At 37.7% G+C, this 17,279-nt stretch overlaps 1 protein-coding gene and 1 long non-coding RNA gene across 4 annotated transcripts in view; one reads left to right on the top strand and one right to left on the bottom strand.

Moving 5' to 3' along the window:
* Positions 1-17,279, bottom strand: part of LOC147756800 (uncharacterized) — a 38,021-nt gene that overhangs the window by 19,328 nt on the left and 1,414 nt on the right. Inside the window, exon 2 of one of the 2 annotated variants that reach the window (XR_015324672.1) lies at positions 2,543-4,645. This is a non-coding gene — a long non-coding RNA (uncharacterized LOC147756800). Of the gene's footprint in view, positions 1-2,362; positions 4,646-17,279 lie in introns of those variants that run through there. The other variant, XR_015324671.1, reaches the window with a different exon arrangement.
* Positions 9,547-16,415, top strand: LOC111247641 (eukaryotic initiation factor 4A-I-like). 2 transcript variants are annotated; one of them, XM_022798836.2, is made up of 10 exons: positions 9,547-9,853; positions 10,733-10,814; positions 11,038-11,200; positions 11,649-11,767; positions 12,154-12,246; positions 12,501-12,674; positions 13,099-13,319; positions 13,457-13,567; positions 13,734-13,853; positions 14,000-16,415. In XM_022798836.2, coding segments are annotated over exons 1-10 (1,230 nt in total). In that variant the 5' UTR covers positions 9,547-9,851; the 3' UTR covers positions 14,145-16,415. The 2 variants fall into 2 exon arrangements, with proteins under 2 accessions (XP_022654571.1, XP_022654570.1); XM_022798835.2 differs by having other exon boundaries at positions 12,471-12,674.

Raw genomic sequence — 17,279 nt, 5'->3', positions numbered from 1 at the left:
TGCTGATCTTCGCCTAAATTGTGAAAACGACGCGATATTTTTCGTCATTATGAAAAATAGTTTTGTTCTAGAAAGAACTGGCTTCGTCTAGCGTCAAAAATAACGGATGAAGGAATGCCTGCTCTGACAAACAGTTCAACAAAGGCTGTCTGAATTTGAGTGCCCCTCCCTGTATATAAACAGATGAAGAAATCGACGCTGAAGCATCTCAGTAGGCATCATGTAATATCATGAAAAAAAAAGCAATAGAAGACCATTCAGCGGCTTTGCGTATTCAAGTCCGTTTCCCGTTCACAGTCACCACGAAATAATATAACAATCGGACAATCTAGCGATTGTCTAAGATTACGCGATTTATCGATTCCAAAATACAGCTTACCGTAAACCTTTTTATTTTTTTTATGACAGATCCACTTCTTTTTTGAAGTGTTGTGTGAATTTTCAAAATAATGCCAATTTATAGATTTTACAAATTGTCTGATGAACCAGCGCCGCTAGCGGCCGCACCAGCAGCAGCCTGACGACGATCACCAAATGCACCGACCGCAGCTTTCTGCCATCGCCGCTACTGCTATATAGCAGCACCAGCTGTAGCTGACCATTTTTTTTGTTATGACAGAGCTAAGCAAATCATGCAGGTGCTGTGGACCGTGGGCTGTGTTTACCCACACTTTGCCTTTTTTACAGGTGGCGCTGCATTATTGCGGTTGCTGCTGGCGGCTGTCGCGTTCTTTTTGAGTAAAGTTGTCCGAATTTATCCAAAAATCATTTATTCAGTTCAGCTAAAGAAGCGGGACTCTCCGTCAACATTCTTGTTTATACGGGCCGATGATCCTAGTCGCGCAAACAACCTAAGCTAAAAGTATCAGTTATCTAGTCACCACGCTTCTTCACCCGTAAAGTAACTCGACTTTGCGTCAACGGTGACGCCATTGAAGCTGCCGTAGAGCTAGATTTATTCGCGTCGTAGTGATGGCTTGGTAGCTAATGGGCTCGACGGCTGTATTAAAATGGTTAGGTTGCTATTATTACTTTATATATACGAAGTAAATAAATAGCTAATCATCTGTCAGCTGTTGCTATTGTAGTGTGAAGTGTGATGGCGATGAGAGCAACGAAGCGTCACGAGCTTTTGTCGCCTCTATTGATATTCGTTACTCTATTTGCCGAGTTTGACGAATTTTGCCGAATAACGCTATTTGTACAGATAGTTGAAAGCCTGATGAATTCGTCCTTGTACGAATAGGCTCGTTGTATTGCCATACGAATGCAGGACCATGTGTATCTCAACTGATGCTAAAAGTCCAATGTTGATCTACGATACCATGACGGTCATAGACTCTTTGCCCGATATTTTGGCTTCGATTGCGTCATGTGGGAACACTGTAAACGGCCCGACGTATTTTGTTCATTCAAAAGCTGAACATGCCTATCGTGCCGGGTTATGTTAAATTGATTTCTTTTATCGTATTCAACCACTTGAAATGTTGATGTTGTACTGCTTTTAACAGACTAAAAATTAGTTACGGGAATTATATATATAGCATGCTATGCGTATTGTCAGAATACCTGGATGAATGGAAAATCAATGAAATGGAAAACCTCTTACGCTAAAATCGTCGCCTCAGGCTTCAAATAGCGCAACAATGCCAATAATCTAAATTTCGATTAAAAAACCATGTTCCCTCAAATGCTCTTATTTATTAACATTTATTAGGTGATCACGAAAGAACAAAAACGAAAAGGTTTATTTCTCTCTTAAAACCATTTTCCCATTATTCTTTCCCTAGACTTTGTACATGTGTACCCTATATACCCATATTTTTAAGCTCTTATCTCTAACATTTTTAGTTTTTGTACCAAACTTACCCGGAGCACAGAGAATACTTGCAACAAATCAGATATTTCTCCTTATTTCGATGGCGCCTAGCGGCAACAGCTATGTGAGGCTTAATTGTAGATGCACAACAGCGATGAAAGGAAAAAAAAATCATATATGACCAAAAAGCATTTTGCGAAAACTGAGTCTGCCTTGCATCTGTGCCTAGTGTTCCCGAAATTTTTCGTTCACTTCCGAAAAATTTAGTGAGAGATCATTTTCCTATTTTTTTGTGAGAAAGCCGAGTTACTGGCTTTTTACCATTTCTGCCGCCTCCTTTTGTTATGCTTGAACTCGTTCGAAAAACGATTACACAGTTGTGCCTATCATAGAAAATTTCTCTATTATAGATAGCAATTATTTAGCTATCGCGTAGTCGAGTTTTAATGACATCCTTCGAGAACCAATTTTCGAAATTAGCGAAACACTTCACACAGATCAGGTCTACTTAGAAAAAAATCGTCAACGAATGAGCATTCGACATTTTCCTTTAAAATTCGGTGTGCAAATAAAAATTCACTGACACCTGGAAGCTGGAGCTAGAATTGCGGCAGCTTCAATATTTATTTAATAAATTTATTTCAGGTTATTTAATAAACTTGCCAGTCAAGGAAAACCCAGTCTGCTAGTCTTAGTTAAGCAGTATATGCTATGCAAATATACCTTTGTTGTTGGAGAAGAGAGCAAACATCCTTGTAATTTAGTAAGTTCCTTTAGAACACGACTGCAAACAGCTTCTGTTCCTGGCGTTGGTGAGCGCAGTGAAATGTAAATAATACCTATAAAGTTGTACATCTTTATCAAGTCCTTTGTCTATAAATATGCACCCAAAGCATATGTATAGATGCTTGACAAAGGATTTACTAATATGCATGACACTGTTGAGGTTTAGTATCGTTTAGCGCCATTCAGTTTACCCAGACATCATGCAGATTCGGTCGTTCCTTCCAATTATTTCATTTAATTAACAAAAACTAACTACAAAACATTGTTATTCATTATTAAAACATGAGTTATCCTAGCGAAGGCTCATAAACAAGCTCTAGCTTCGTACAATTTTCAAGCTTTCATTTGCCAGCTGACTGCTTGGGCTGTCTGACATGTGTACATCTTATGTCGCATCTTGTCAATGCACATATATATATGTATAATGTACTGCTATTTCCCTATGCTGTCAAATGTGGAATGCTGAACTGACACAGTTCGATATTGTACCTGAAACAATGTTTATTTTTTGTTGAGGTGTGCCATACCATTGAATGCTGACGCTACGCGCAACTGTGAAAAGCTATGAATCGTATTTGTACCACGATATACTCATGCCGCTGCTGCTTTACGTTGTGCGTTTTGCGGCTTGCACACTTGCCGCAGAAGCCGGCGCCGATCAGCGCCGTCAACGACACACAAATTACGACAGCCAGATGCCCATTTGGCTGATTTCTCGTCTTGAAACTTCTCTCGCATTTTGACTGTCAGAGTTTTTAAGGATCGCCGTAACGCAATCGGGCAGTATTTACAGTTTAGATTAAATTTTTTGATCCCTAAAACTTACACCGATAGACGAATCATAGATATCTACTAGCGGTAATTATACAAGATAGCATCTTGATTGGTTAGTACGTCCGTGTGTAATAAATAGTTTAATTGGGAACTTATGTATGTGTCGTACGGAGATCGGCGATTTTCTCCGTTATCTGCCACTAGCTCTCTTTTTCGTTACCTTTGACCTATCTGAATACCGATCGATCCACGATCGCATATATGCGTGTACACATTGACCTGAACAGTACTCGCGGATCTGAACACATTCACTCTCACAAACACACACACACACACACACACACACACACACACACGCACACACACACACACACACACACACACACGCACACACATACACTCCTCCATAGAAATTTTATATATATATATATATATATAGAAAGGGCAGAGAGTTACGAGCATTAGGTAGCCCTTACGTAGTATGTCGCCTGTCAGATGAAATTGACCTTTTTGTTTTTTATTTTTGACGCCCTTCTTATAAGGAGTATTGCTATTTACAATGCCAAACGCCGCTGGATGTCTGGGCCGTCGGGCGCGTCTCCGTGTGCGGTTTTTACAGGACTACGACACACAAAACGACGCCATAGAAGATCACCGTTAGCCCTACACTCTCTCCGTGTATCTCGCAATCTGTTCGTTTTTTTGGTCGCGTATAGCATTCTCACATCTCTCGCAAACGACTGCGGCGCCGAAGAGTATTATTACCAAGTAAAAACATTGCACACATGACGCTAGCTGCGTTCATGTACAGTCTGAGGCCGATACGAAAAGCTTTAGACGCACGCACAAACGGATATCAGAGCGCATCGCCACCGTTCACTGCAAGATCTTGCTGCTGTTCTTGTTGTTCGTCGGTGGAGTCGTTGTTGTGACTAAAAACTACGGACGAAATCAAAGGCCTGTTTTGCCAGTTTCTCGTCAGCCAACACTTTCATTATAAAATTGATACATTGATATGAAAGGACCGATGCAGTTATGTCGTTTTGTCCAAACGTTCCCGCTGTATCTGCTCGGATACCTTCAAACTGCACGGGTTCATTAACATCCATTCCGAAAGGGGATGTCGCGGTCGTCTTTATCGTTGCGTTGCCGACACCGGGCATCGGCGGGCGACTGTGACGCACTTTGTTCGCCTCCCGCTGCTATAGCAGCCACGTCGAGAGCGGCATCAGTGCGAGGATCAGATGAGTGGAGAGCTTCAGTCATCTGAAAAAGGCAGCGCACGTCGAAATGACTAATGAAGTTCAGCGAATGTTTACCAACGGAACCAAAACGAACAACGAGCATTAAATGATGATGGGGCTAGAGCTAGCCGATAGAGGGAGAGAGTTTACCAACGACAGGAGTCGTTAAAAGCAACGACTAAAGAAATCACCACCGCTGGGTTATTGGGTCTCGACGATTGTAATTGACAATGACAACAACTGGGATGACTTTAAAGACAACAATATGCTCTAGTAACACTTGATAACCCTCTACTAGCATCAAATCGCTAATTATTAGGCCAAAGCCTTATACATAGCTATGTACAGACACGCATATAAACATAAGTGTCTAACAGTGAACACTGTAGCACGCGATGAGGTACGCGTATTGAATATTTGTTATAGCGTTTGTGGCGTTCGTGCAAAATTCTTGCGGAAATTGAGTGATTTTTCTGATCTAGTTCGTCGCTGTTCGATGCTGTATTGACTACGATTTACCTCAAAGCCTCCCTATAAATTAAATAATGGTAAACGTATAATACGGGCATGAATAGAAAAATCGTTTGAATAAGTTAGGTTAAGCGATTGTCAGTTGCTTTAAATAAGAAGAACTCGCTGCTGGATCCCTAGTATTATAAGTTCAGCATGTATTATACGGCAATGATAGTCGCACCCCTTTAAGGCACTTACTAATACATCGCATTGGGGACTACTACATAAATTCATTTATTATCCAGTCAATGAAAATTCTGAACGCATAAATAATGCACAAAGTGTGGCTGTGAATGAATTCTACGTAATGGAAACGCGGGCCAAGAAGTCTACCGAAGTGGTGCAAAATAATTACTTAGCTATTGAATACGCGCACAAACCAACGGCAGCAGCGTTTGAGCTGAAAAAAGGGTAAACTATTATTTCAGGCCAAAATATAGACCCCACAATGACAGTGATTATTTGTTCTATCTCTTGCGATTACGTTAAAATGTTTTATTCATTAACGCATCTTGTTCTAAAAATGTAATGTACTTTACCTAAAAACAAGTACGTCAAATGCATCGTCAAAAAAGCGTCCATCTTAAAGATAAGCACTGGTAAACTTTCGTAATTTTTAGGCCACATTATAGAGGAGGTTTTGCCGAATACGATTTTCTTTCACCATTATAATGATTGTTTTGGACGGTCGCGGTAACTGTGGCCCGTAGGATCCTGGCATTTTCTCTAATATTTTTCGTAATAAAATCCGCGCTTTGATTGAATATTGCGGCTCTTAATTTGATTTAAATTGATCCCTACAACGTCGAAGGGTGAAAGACTTGCAATAGAAAAATTTATAAAGAATTGCAATCGCCGATAATACGCAATTTAATGAAGTAGATACACAGAGCAGAGTCAGACACACACTGATTACCCAACAAACTCCAAATCAGTTGCAGACTACAGTGTTAATTGCCCTAATGAATTTTGAGAGCGATTCAAAAATACTTTTCGACGAAATCAATGGTTTTTATGTAAAACAGAGGCACACGCAACAACAGGGCCAAAGTACATCCAATCTTAAAGCAGTGTTACAGGAAAAGATTCTCTATTAAATATGAAACAGCAACAGATTTACGATCGACTAATAAAAGCTTTTCAATGTTAGCTCATGTGAATTAGCTGGCCTGTTGGACAGCTTCATACATTCTCTATTAGAAAGTCTAGGTTTCACCCAGTAGTCGTATGCAATGGAGGAGTATAGCTATGAAAATGCTTTGAAAAAAGAAAGTGAAAAGAAAAAGATCCTTTATCGAACTTCCCAACAACGAGCCCAACAGTAGCGAATTATCGAGCGATAATTTGTTGCCGTTGGGTTGCCATTACGGCAGACAACTGGACAGCTGGACGAGTAGGGCCTACACGCACGTTCGTCAGTCTCTGATATAATTCCCAGTGAAAGACTTAAGTGATCATGATTATACTCTCCACTATGATCTAACCATGGCATAAATAGGCAGAGTGGACCTTTGGCGATGGTATTGGTGCTGGTCGATTATAAGCTTGCAAAACAATGGCAGGAAGTTTGCACCTAACAAAACAGATAGAACTCCTATGCTGCGTGTGCTAAACGCATTCAATACTCCACAAATGTTCTCCATGTTGAATTAACAAAACCGGATTACTGTCTCGTAAACAATTTAGACAATGAATCTGGACGCGCTCTATCTACATGTCTATCGTAGACAAATTAAATCGATAAACGCTAGACGAAGGATAGCAAAATTGTGGTTAATTAATATAAAAAGTTCGGCGCTCTTGGGTTGCTTTAAATGCCCGCTACGCAGATCCGTCTTAATTGATGTAAAAAAAACCGCTTCATTCACGTCACGCCCTATGAAAGAGCGACTCGATCAATATAGATCTACCCAATGTGGACAAACTGGTTAACAATTTAATCTACGATCTTTCTTTACTGCTATCCGAAAATCAAGTAAAGGTGTGGTGCCACCAGTGTACGATATTCTTCATACGGTAGTTTATGCGGCTCTAATCTTTATGAATAGCTATAAATTAGATCGTTGGCATAGCGCTGATAAACTGCGTCTATTATCTTTAGTTACTTTATAGAAATCGTGATATTTTGTGAGTGACAAAAAGTAAACAGCCCTGTATCACGAACGCTATGACAAGGCATCATAAATAAATGTTTTAAAGTATCGCCGTTAAGCACTGCTTCAAAGGGCTGGCAAAACGCGTTCACCTTCGCCAGATTTCAAACACGGACCACTCCACATGTTTTAAGCTTAGTGCACAAACATTCCAAGTTTTGTAAACAAACACTACGTTACCCTAAAGACAGGATAAACTTCCTTGCTGTTTGTTGATGACGGAAAGAAATAACTTGCATGACTTTATTATATTGCCATTCCATTAGCTTCTACATATCTCCTAATTATGGCATATTTGCATATTTATTCCGCTTTACAATAGTGTGCGGGCAGATGAAATGTTAATAATCATCGTTTATTGTTTATATTATAATGAATGGGAAGCAAGCGGGTTGTATCATACTTACTGCAATTTCTTAGTTTTAGTAAAATGCTATCAAGTGCCATCCAGCGAAGATATTTTTATGTGTGCCCAAGATCCAAATAGGGTGTTTAGCTAAGCTTGTCCTGATAACTTCCTCGATAATACTTTAGAGCCCATAAAGTCGGATCTATTATGTTTTACTTCAGTGTAAATGTGTGGTTCGTAATATGGTGCAGAGTGAGCGGTGGTTCGCAATCGAGCGGTTTCGTCCACCAGACTCTAAGTTCGGCCCAAACAATTATACAAAGATTTTTACCCAGGAACGAGGCTTCTTTAGGGTTCTGTAACCTTCTGGAGGAATTATCGTTGGAAGTTACTAAACTTCTGTTCTGAGTTTAAAAAGTTCTTCCAAATCTGTTTACCCACTATTTTTTTGTGCATCAAACTTATTTTCAATTTAACATAGTTCACTTATAGCATATGGACATCGCATATGATTTCTCATATGTCCGTGCTATAATAAAACTGAAAAGGTTTGAAGGCTTCAAACGTGATTTATGTTTGTCCGGACGAAAAATAATCAGAACACATTTTCAGGTTACACTAAATTTTGATTAAAAGAGAAACACTCATTCAGGAATTTCTTATGCTCCAAAATATTTTTCTTTGTCTTTTTAATTATTTTTAAATACGCGTCACACTGCTCGATTATACAATCAAAAATTAATAAAAAATAAAGCATTCACATATATCTCCGAAACCATTAATGCTTGCTTAATTTCCTTTAGGTATGCATTACGTTCTGAATAACTTGCGAATGCAACAGGATGCGAAGTTCAGACAATGATCATTGATAAATGATATATTCGTACAATAACGTTGGGTACCATATGGCGCTGTGAGATGTTCCCAGCAGTTAGTGGCGCTATAGTTTCAATCCCCAGCTTTATTTCCATAAAATTCTTTTAAAATTTCTAAATTTCAAAATTTCGGAAAAAATTTGGAATAATTCTAGAAAAATAGAGAAAGAAAATACTGGCTCAAATACGGGTTTAATGGAGGGCAAATTAAATTTAAACATCGTTTTACAATATTTGATTTTCATTCTTATCTTTTTCAAGGTTCGAGGAGTAGCAGCTTTTTTTTTAAATGGAAAAAGGGTGTCTTGTCAAAATAATCGGCATGGTTATCATAAACCGATAACGTTTTACCTCCCTTTGTCCGTGTCGTGCACGTCCATCTAGCGCATGCTTTTGTATTTTTTTCGCAATCACCTAAACGCTTTCGAAAAGTCGTATATCATTTAAAGTTTTCAGAGTAAATTCAAGCTTTTGCCCTGCCAGTCATAAGCTCGATTTCAGACGCATTGCAATCGATTATCACCTTATCATCTCGGCTAGAAAAATAACATTAATCATGTGATCCAGTTTGCATTATTGCCTCACAATTAGTTCGAAATTAGACTAAGAAATTATTTCTAGCACCAGAGTTTTTGCTATATTCTTGGACAAGCTAGAGAACAAAATGGGAGTAGGACAAGACGTAGGTTCATGCGCAAAAAAAAAGAACAAGTTTATATTTATAAAAACAGCCTCATCGTTTTATAAGCATCCATTTCAATTGTGAATCTAGCTTTTCAGAATGAACCCAATCAGCCTTCAATGTTCTTCTGCCTCCGATCTCATTTCAGCAGTATTATATTGCGCGTATCGATAGTTGTTAAATCGACGAACAGATACACAATCTGTATTTCAACTTTGAACGGCGACATGTTTTTTACTCTCTAACAGACCATTAATAGGTAAGGCGTCTTCGCAAATCGCCCGCCTAAAGAGTGCCCACTGATCTCTATGTGATTCCGATGAGTTACATGAACGGCCGTCGCATGTTTATAGCGGGTAAGCAAACACAAGCGACTAGTCAAAAAAAAAACAACAGCCATCTGCGGCTGGTTAAGCGTATCGCGCACAACACGCAACTGTCATTCTGATATATCAGGACATATATATACACAAAGGCACTTTTGTGTCTATTTCCTGCTACATTGTGTGCTTTGACACCTATTTGCGTGGAAGATTAGTGCTTCAAGCAAGACCAACAAGAGTCTACTTTCTCTTATAAGGCTATTTCTATTAACTGTCTTTACTGAGCAGATATCGGCCACCTCACGATCCTCCTCTCCGCTGAACTACAGTGAAATGTAAGATGCGACGAATAGATAACAACTGCTCTTTGGTATTAATAGCACAGTGTAGAGTGTACCATTGTTATATATCGGCTGTCGAGCATCTTAATTAAATATTAATGTATAGTATTTTGTTAGAGATAGAATGATGATAACGTATAATAGTTAACTTAGAGTAGAAAAACATTTCTTGGAATTTGGCAGAATATGAGGAAGGCACATAAATAAGTACTCCTAAACACTTTGTAAATGTGAATCAATTAACTTAATTATTATCTTCGATTTAACAAAAAGTGAAAAAGACCTTTAATATATAAGATGCCATCGAGAGAGAATATTTCTCACTGATAAACGAACATTTTACGTATAAATTACACGTAAAAATATAATTATAGATGATCGTAAAATAGCAGCCAATACGTTTATATTTGAGGAAAAGCAACTAGTTATACTAAAATTACAAAGATATACTAAGAAAACATTAGTTAACTAATGCTTTTAAACTTAGAAAATATAAAATTCTTTTCCTTAAAATATAAGGCTATTAACTCTTTGGGGATCACATGTGACATGGTAATCTTTTTCGTAATTTCATCACTCGACCCAAGTTGTGAATAACCCAGGTTGTACGTCAACAGTCAAATATGAATTAGTCCAATAATATAGATCTAAATATAAATATAAATAAATAAATGAGTTTTACATTTAGTGCTGCAGTTCAGCAATGCTTCAAATGAACATCCTTTCTAAACACGCAAGTGGAATAGCTCTAAACTTTTCCTGAGATACTTTTATTTTTAATATGTCGGAAGTCCTATTATATAGACTTATGATCCATGTAGTTTATCCAAATACAGATAAAAAGAATTATTCATCATATTTTGCAACCTGAAGGACATCGACAGAATGGGACGCAGAGCCTACAGAACGCGAAGCCGCGGGAGTTCCTGGAATGGAACCCGATGGCGTCATCGAGGTAATTGATTAATCTAGCTTTTTTTCGATGTGCTCGACCATATACATTGTCTTTAACGCTAAAACTAAACTAAATTAGGAGCATGGTGTTTAATTGTTTTACTTGTGCCATTTTTAGGTATGACTATAGTGTAATACGGCGCACGTAAAGCAGACATGTCGATAGAAAAGAGTGTGGTTTATTTGAACGTATGCTATTTCTTTTGGTCTCTGCTTTTGCACAGAGCAACTATGATGAGGTTGTATCTTCATTTGATGACATGTGCCTTCGCGAAGAGCTACTACGGGGTATCTACGCCTACGGTTTCGAACGTCCGTCGGCCATTCAACAGAGGGCAATTCTGCCTTGTGTAAAAGGGAGAGACGTTATCGCTCAAGCGCAATCTGGTAAAGCTTACAAAAATGTCATAAGCACATAACTGGATCAAGTAACCTTTGTCGCCTGGTATGCTTTTGCTATGGCATGTACACTCCTAGGCTGTGAAAAGCTGAAATTTGATGTTTAACGAAATATCCCGGAATCAAATATTTCGAAGGTATAGTTTAAGTCTAGCGGCGTATGGGAAGGATTTCTATTTGCATTTCGGCCTGCTATCGATAAGAAAGACCCTTTAACTTAAAAGCGTAGCGATGTATCGTCAACTGTTATCGTCCATAAATGCATTGATTGTATTTGAAGACAGCGCTTCTTTTTAATGCTAACACTGTGACAAATGCACGAAATGTACTTATTTACATTTACTTCATACTGCCCATTTCGTATTGTGTAAACATGCGTAAATAAAATGCTTCATCATTCATCCATCTTTTTACCATCCCCTGCTTTATATTTTAGGAACCGGAAAAACTGCGACATTTTCTATCTCCATTCTTCAACAAATTGATGTAGCTGAGCCTCAGTGTCAGGCTTTAATACTTGCACCTACTCGAGAACTCGCTCAGCAAATACAAAAGGTATACGATAATCACAATTAATTTTCATTTTTCATCAGAAAAACAATTTTTCTAAATATCACGAAGTGCTTCAACGTAAAGGGTGAAATACAAAAAAAAACTACATATCCCGAAAATTACGACTTTGTTCGAGTAAAATGAAGCTTTGCAGGCAACAAAAACCTAGCCTGTCACACCTCTCACTTACCTGATTGCTCCTGTAAACTCTTTTACATGTATATAGATAATACAGAAGAAGCAGTCATTTCTAGTCCTTCCTTGTTGCGTTGTTGGTATATTAGTATTAGTATAAAATGTGTCATAATGATTCTATTGGATATAATAATTATCTTATGATAGTTGTTACATCTCATGTTTGTGTGATAAACTGTTTTCTACATGTAAAGGTGGTGATTGCGCTGGGCGACTACATGAGTGCAAACTGTCATGCTTGCATCGGAGGCACGAATGTCCGTGAAGATATGCGCAAACTGGAAAAAGTACTTAACACCTATTTTAAGGCACACTTACATAATAAACAGTACAACGATTAAATAAAAAGCTTTCTAAAGTCTTCAGAAATGACATGCTTTGCAAACTTTGTACAAACACGATAGGTTACAACACAAATACGTACATTGTCGTCATGCTTTTTATATACATAGATATTTCACAAATAGTTGTATTTGTGAAGCATTTATGTATATCAAACGCAAACATGTAGGATCTTGTTCCTGCGATACCGCTATTAAAGGGCGTTCACGTGGTGGTCGGGACTCCAGGTCGTGTCTATGACATGATTCAAAGACAGGCACTCCGAGCAGATAAGATTAAGATGTTTGTGCTCGACGAAGCTGACGAAATGCTCTCAAGAGGCTTCAAGGATCAGATTCATGACGTCTTCAGACTGCTGCCTCACAATATACAGGTAACAGAACCGTTAATACCGGCCGCATATGACGCGGTATTCGTGCTTTAGGGGAAAAGTTTTCTCCAGTGCACTTAAAAAGATGTATATACACACTAATTTTACTAGATTGAAAAGGTGTCTGTATCTATCAAAAAATAATATGACTACATCACATAAAGTCATCAAAACCACTACGAATTTCCTTTCACGGCATGCTTACTGACATTATATATTAAAGCTCAATCTTGTGAATTGTTATAGTATATATGGAATATATATTTGTCAAAAATACTGCATCCAGAATACTTCGATAAAAATGTCTTGTATAATAGATATATAACCACTATTACAATATTTCATATATTTTAGTTGTATATGCGATATGTGAAATATGCTACATGTTAAAGACTCAAAATTATAATGCGTTTGATCTGGTACGCAGGTAATCTTACTATCAGCGACAATGCCAGCAGACGTTTTAGAAGTAACAAAATGCTTCATGCGTGACCCTATCCGCATTCTTGTGAAACGTGAAGAGCTTACTCTAGAGGGTATTAAACAGTTTTATGTCGACGTGAACAAAGAAGACTGGAAGTTTGATACATTGACCGATCTCTACGAGACGCTAACTATTACGCAGGCTGTTATATTTTGTAATACCAGGTAGGGATCGTTTGGTCGAATCTTTTAAAGGTCACTGTAGGTTCTTAAATAAATGATGTGCCTTTCGACACTATAATACATGGCTAGGTTACGACATTGGAGTAAGCATACTGAATTATTCGGATGACCGTATTTAGGAGGAAGGTCGATTGGCTAACCGAAAAGATGACGGACCGCGACTTCACTGTCAGCGCCTTGCATGGGGACATGACACAGCAGGAACGTGACGTCATTATGAGAGCCTTCAGGTAACATTCTGGCTCAATACTGTAAAATTCTTTTACAACGTTTTACATTTCAATCGATTATTTATTGCATCCCATGATCAATATAATTCTGTAAAAACTAAAAATAGTATACAAAACGCTGACATATAACTAGTTAATCAATTTGTTGAAATCTTTGCAAATGCAGGTCCGGCTCGTCTCGCGTACTGATCACAACAGATCTTCTTGCACGAGGCATCGATGTACAACAGGTGTCGCTTGTAATTAACTTTGATCTACCCACAAACAGAGAAAACTACATCCACAGGTACATTCTAGTTTCATCACCATTACACAATAATACTCGTGTATATATATGTCCCTCAGCGAAAAATATTTGTGTTATCATATTACTCAACAGTTTCCTCATTCGTACTTTAGTGATTGCACAAGCTTTTTTCTTGTTGATTACAGAATCGGACGTGGAGGACGTTTTGGCCGTAAAGGGGTAGCAATCAATTTAATTACTGAGGACGACAAGCGAATCCTTAAGGATATTGAGTCGTTTTACAATACCGAGGTCGAGCAGATGCCTACTAACGTTGCCGACCTTATTTAGATGAAGTAAATAGTAAAAATCGTGTATAAAGGAAGAATGAGTTTCACTCATCACAAGACCTACGCACTACGAAGCGTAAAACGTATAGGAAAACCAATGATTAGGCTGTAGTCGATAATTTATGTGCGCGGAACGAAAGACAAGAAACATGTTCTAATAGAACATAATCACGGTACTAGTTATATAAATGAATGAAAAAAAATCATTGAGAAAATCCGAGGCAATTAAAAACACTTAGATGGATGTTGTTGAATACTCTGCATAGCAGTTGCAGATCCTTTGCCGTTGATTGAAAAATCATGGGCCCCTAGTGGTTACGTACTCTTCGCTGCAAAATTTTAGCTTATGACTCAATTTGGCCTGTCTTTAGCCATTTTGGGGGTAGCTAGCTTAAATGCAAATTGACCTTGGTAAGCAGTTATGCGCCCAAGATGATCTCATTTGATGACCTGACGACGAGAAAAATTATCATTTTTAAATGCTCGAGAATTTTTATTATGCAAGATGTTCGTGTTCTCTAATAGAATTATTATTATAACTAATATTATTACTACCATTATTTATTAAGGGAGAGTTTCGACGTCAAAGATATTTATTCTTACCATTAAGATTTTACACTCAGGGAAAAACGACCGACAAACGAACCAGTCGGAGGTGATTTGATATATTATATGTAGTAATAATAAGATGTGCAAAACCAAAAAAGAGAAAAAGTATTTCTAGTATTTTAATCTGAACATGTACGCAAAGAAGATACGTATGATAGATAATAATAATTTTCTCTTTCTCCCCTTTTTTAACAATAATAATAATAATAAATATAGTTGAATAATGTATAATCGACGAAATTATGTGACAATAATTATAAACTAATCATATTTGTGAAGTGGGATAACATGAGAAGTTGACCAAGCGGTAGGAAAGTCGATCTCCGTTTTTTACAAAACATTTTAAATTCTTTATGGTGAAGTTTTAAGAGGCAATCTTATTTTTCCCCACTTGCTTTGAGACATATTTTATTTTAAACCGGTGATGTTCTCGCTTAAGAGCGTCAAAACCAAAACCACAATTTTGAATAATAAACAGTCATTATTCGTAAATCCACGTGTCTATCACGGAACATGTGATGTTCATGAGCCTCTATGTGTACCGACGAATAAACTGGCGGATTATATTGTTCATTGAAAATCATGATCAGCGGGCCGGCCAGCAGAGCTCTTAGTGTCGTTTTTTTTTGTTCTCGCTTGTGCCATTGACGGCATTTTTTTCGTTAACGAAATAGTTACGTTAACGTTTACATCGTCCCCTAGACACCGGTAATGCTACAGAAAATGAAGTATAAATTACAATGGGAATTCAGTTGTTGACTAAACAAACAACTATCATATTTTAATCGTTCTGGCTATGATCAATCCATAGTCTCAATTTCAAAACAGCCATGTGGCATCAAACAGGACAGAACCTCATCAGCAAAAATCTATTTGTCGGCTTTGTAGCAGCATTAGTATAATCTATATATGTGAATACTGGAATTTCGACTAATTAGTCGAAACGTGCTTTCGTACTGATGCGTTTGAAGTTAACTTGGAATGCAACTGTTGTCTAACAAGGACTATACCTAGTTAATTTTTTTTCTGTAGTGTTATAAAGAGTGCGAGTTAAGCAAAGTGAGTACACTGTTTCTTACCGTCGGTAACAATACTTTTCTTCCGATTTTACTACTATTCACTAGACGAGCAGGCCAATGCCATAGGAAAATAAGACAAATAAATAATGAATGTAGTTAATAGAAATGAACTTGTTGGATCCTATGAAAGACGCCAAAGATGTTGAAAAAGCTTATTTGTGTTCTGGTGAGAATATATGTAAATAGTAGTATTCACATATACGTATTAGTCGGCAAGGAAGAATATGACAATGTAATTGTTTCTAAGAATAATCCTCATCCCACTCGGTCTTCCAAAAGAAAAGTTACTGCACCTGATAGATGACTATGCTAACACAAAGGTCACACGCTTCGAAATTGTATGCTATTTATACCGTAATACACTTCTTTAGTTGCATATTTGTCTACTTGTATACAAAGCTATTCTATACATACACAAGCTGGAACGAACAAACCCTGAATTCCACATATATATACACAAATCGATATGAATATACAAATATGAATAAAATATACTCACACTGTGTAAAGCCACACCCTAAATAATTACAGATATGTATTAATAAATATATAGTTAATAAAGATATGGCTTATCTAACCCTAAAGTGCTGTTTTATCTACTAGCTAGCAATTATGTTTAGAAACAAGCGCCACTAATGCTTTTTTAATTACTTGCATGCACGATGCATACTTAACAAAAAGTTGCGTCTTGCAACTGGTAATTTACTGAATGCGCATGTCTAAAGAAGTTCAAAGTTTTTACAAATGTAGCATTTGTTAGATCGTCTTTTAATGTTGTGGTAAGTTCGCAACGACTCACGCACTGTGTTAGAATAGAAAAATAAATAATCCACATGTACCATTGCACGTATCTAGAGCAAACAAGGATGACTGCAGCCATATACAAAGTGCACATAACTTGAGATTCTGTTTCGCATTTTATCTCCTTGGCAACCGTGCGGTTGTTTTTCGATGTTTCGATATATGTTCGTTTACAACTCATTCTTCCCTTACTGGATAAGGCTTATCTGCTTATTCAGAAGCACGCACAATTTCACCATATTATAAGTGCAACTCGCGTTAGTGTATCGCGATGGGCCAAACACGTATCTAAGGACCTGAATCTACTCTACAACGCTCGTGCGTTTTGAGAACGGTCATTCACAGATTTTTCTATTGCGAAATCCTTAAACGCACGCGTTCTCGTTGACTGCAGTGTAATGAGCAAATTAAATGCTCAGTTAATTCATATCACGTAGGTTGTTTGGTCTTATATTGGGTCGTTCTGCATAAAATGCGACATAGTGAACTTAATTGCAACGCTTCTCGCAAATAGCTTTCCTATTCTTAATCGAAATAAGCGCCGTTGCTATTTATGACATCCTGTCATTTTTATGATAACTTGCTTAGCTAACTGCTGTACAAGAATGGGGTACGAAGGTCTATCACACGCTCAAAAGGCAATTTCG

This window comes from Varroa destructor, unplaced genomic scaffold, assembly GCF_002443255.2.
Source record: "Varroa destructor unplaced genomic scaffold, Vdes_3.0 BEIS01000003.1, whole genome shotgun sequence".
Classification (NCBI taxonomy): Eukaryota; Metazoa; Arthropoda; class Arachnida; order Mesostigmata; family Varroidae; genus Varroa; species Varroa destructor.
The sequence above is the reverse complement of the archived record's forward strand: the minus strand, read 5'-3'. Positions and strand labels throughout refer to the sequence as shown.

Bases quoted from the DNA above. Each gene is read 5' to 3' on its own strand.
- LOC111247641 (XM_022798835.2), top strand. The intron at 11,768-12,153 runs GTATACGATAAT...CTACATGTAAAG, and splicing joins TCGCTCAGCAAATACAAAAG to GTGGTGATTGCGCTGGGCGA. The intron at 13,568-13,733 runs GTAACATTCTGG...TTGCAAATGCAG, and splicing joins GTCATTATGAGAGCCTTCAG to GTCCGGCTCGTCTCGCGTAC.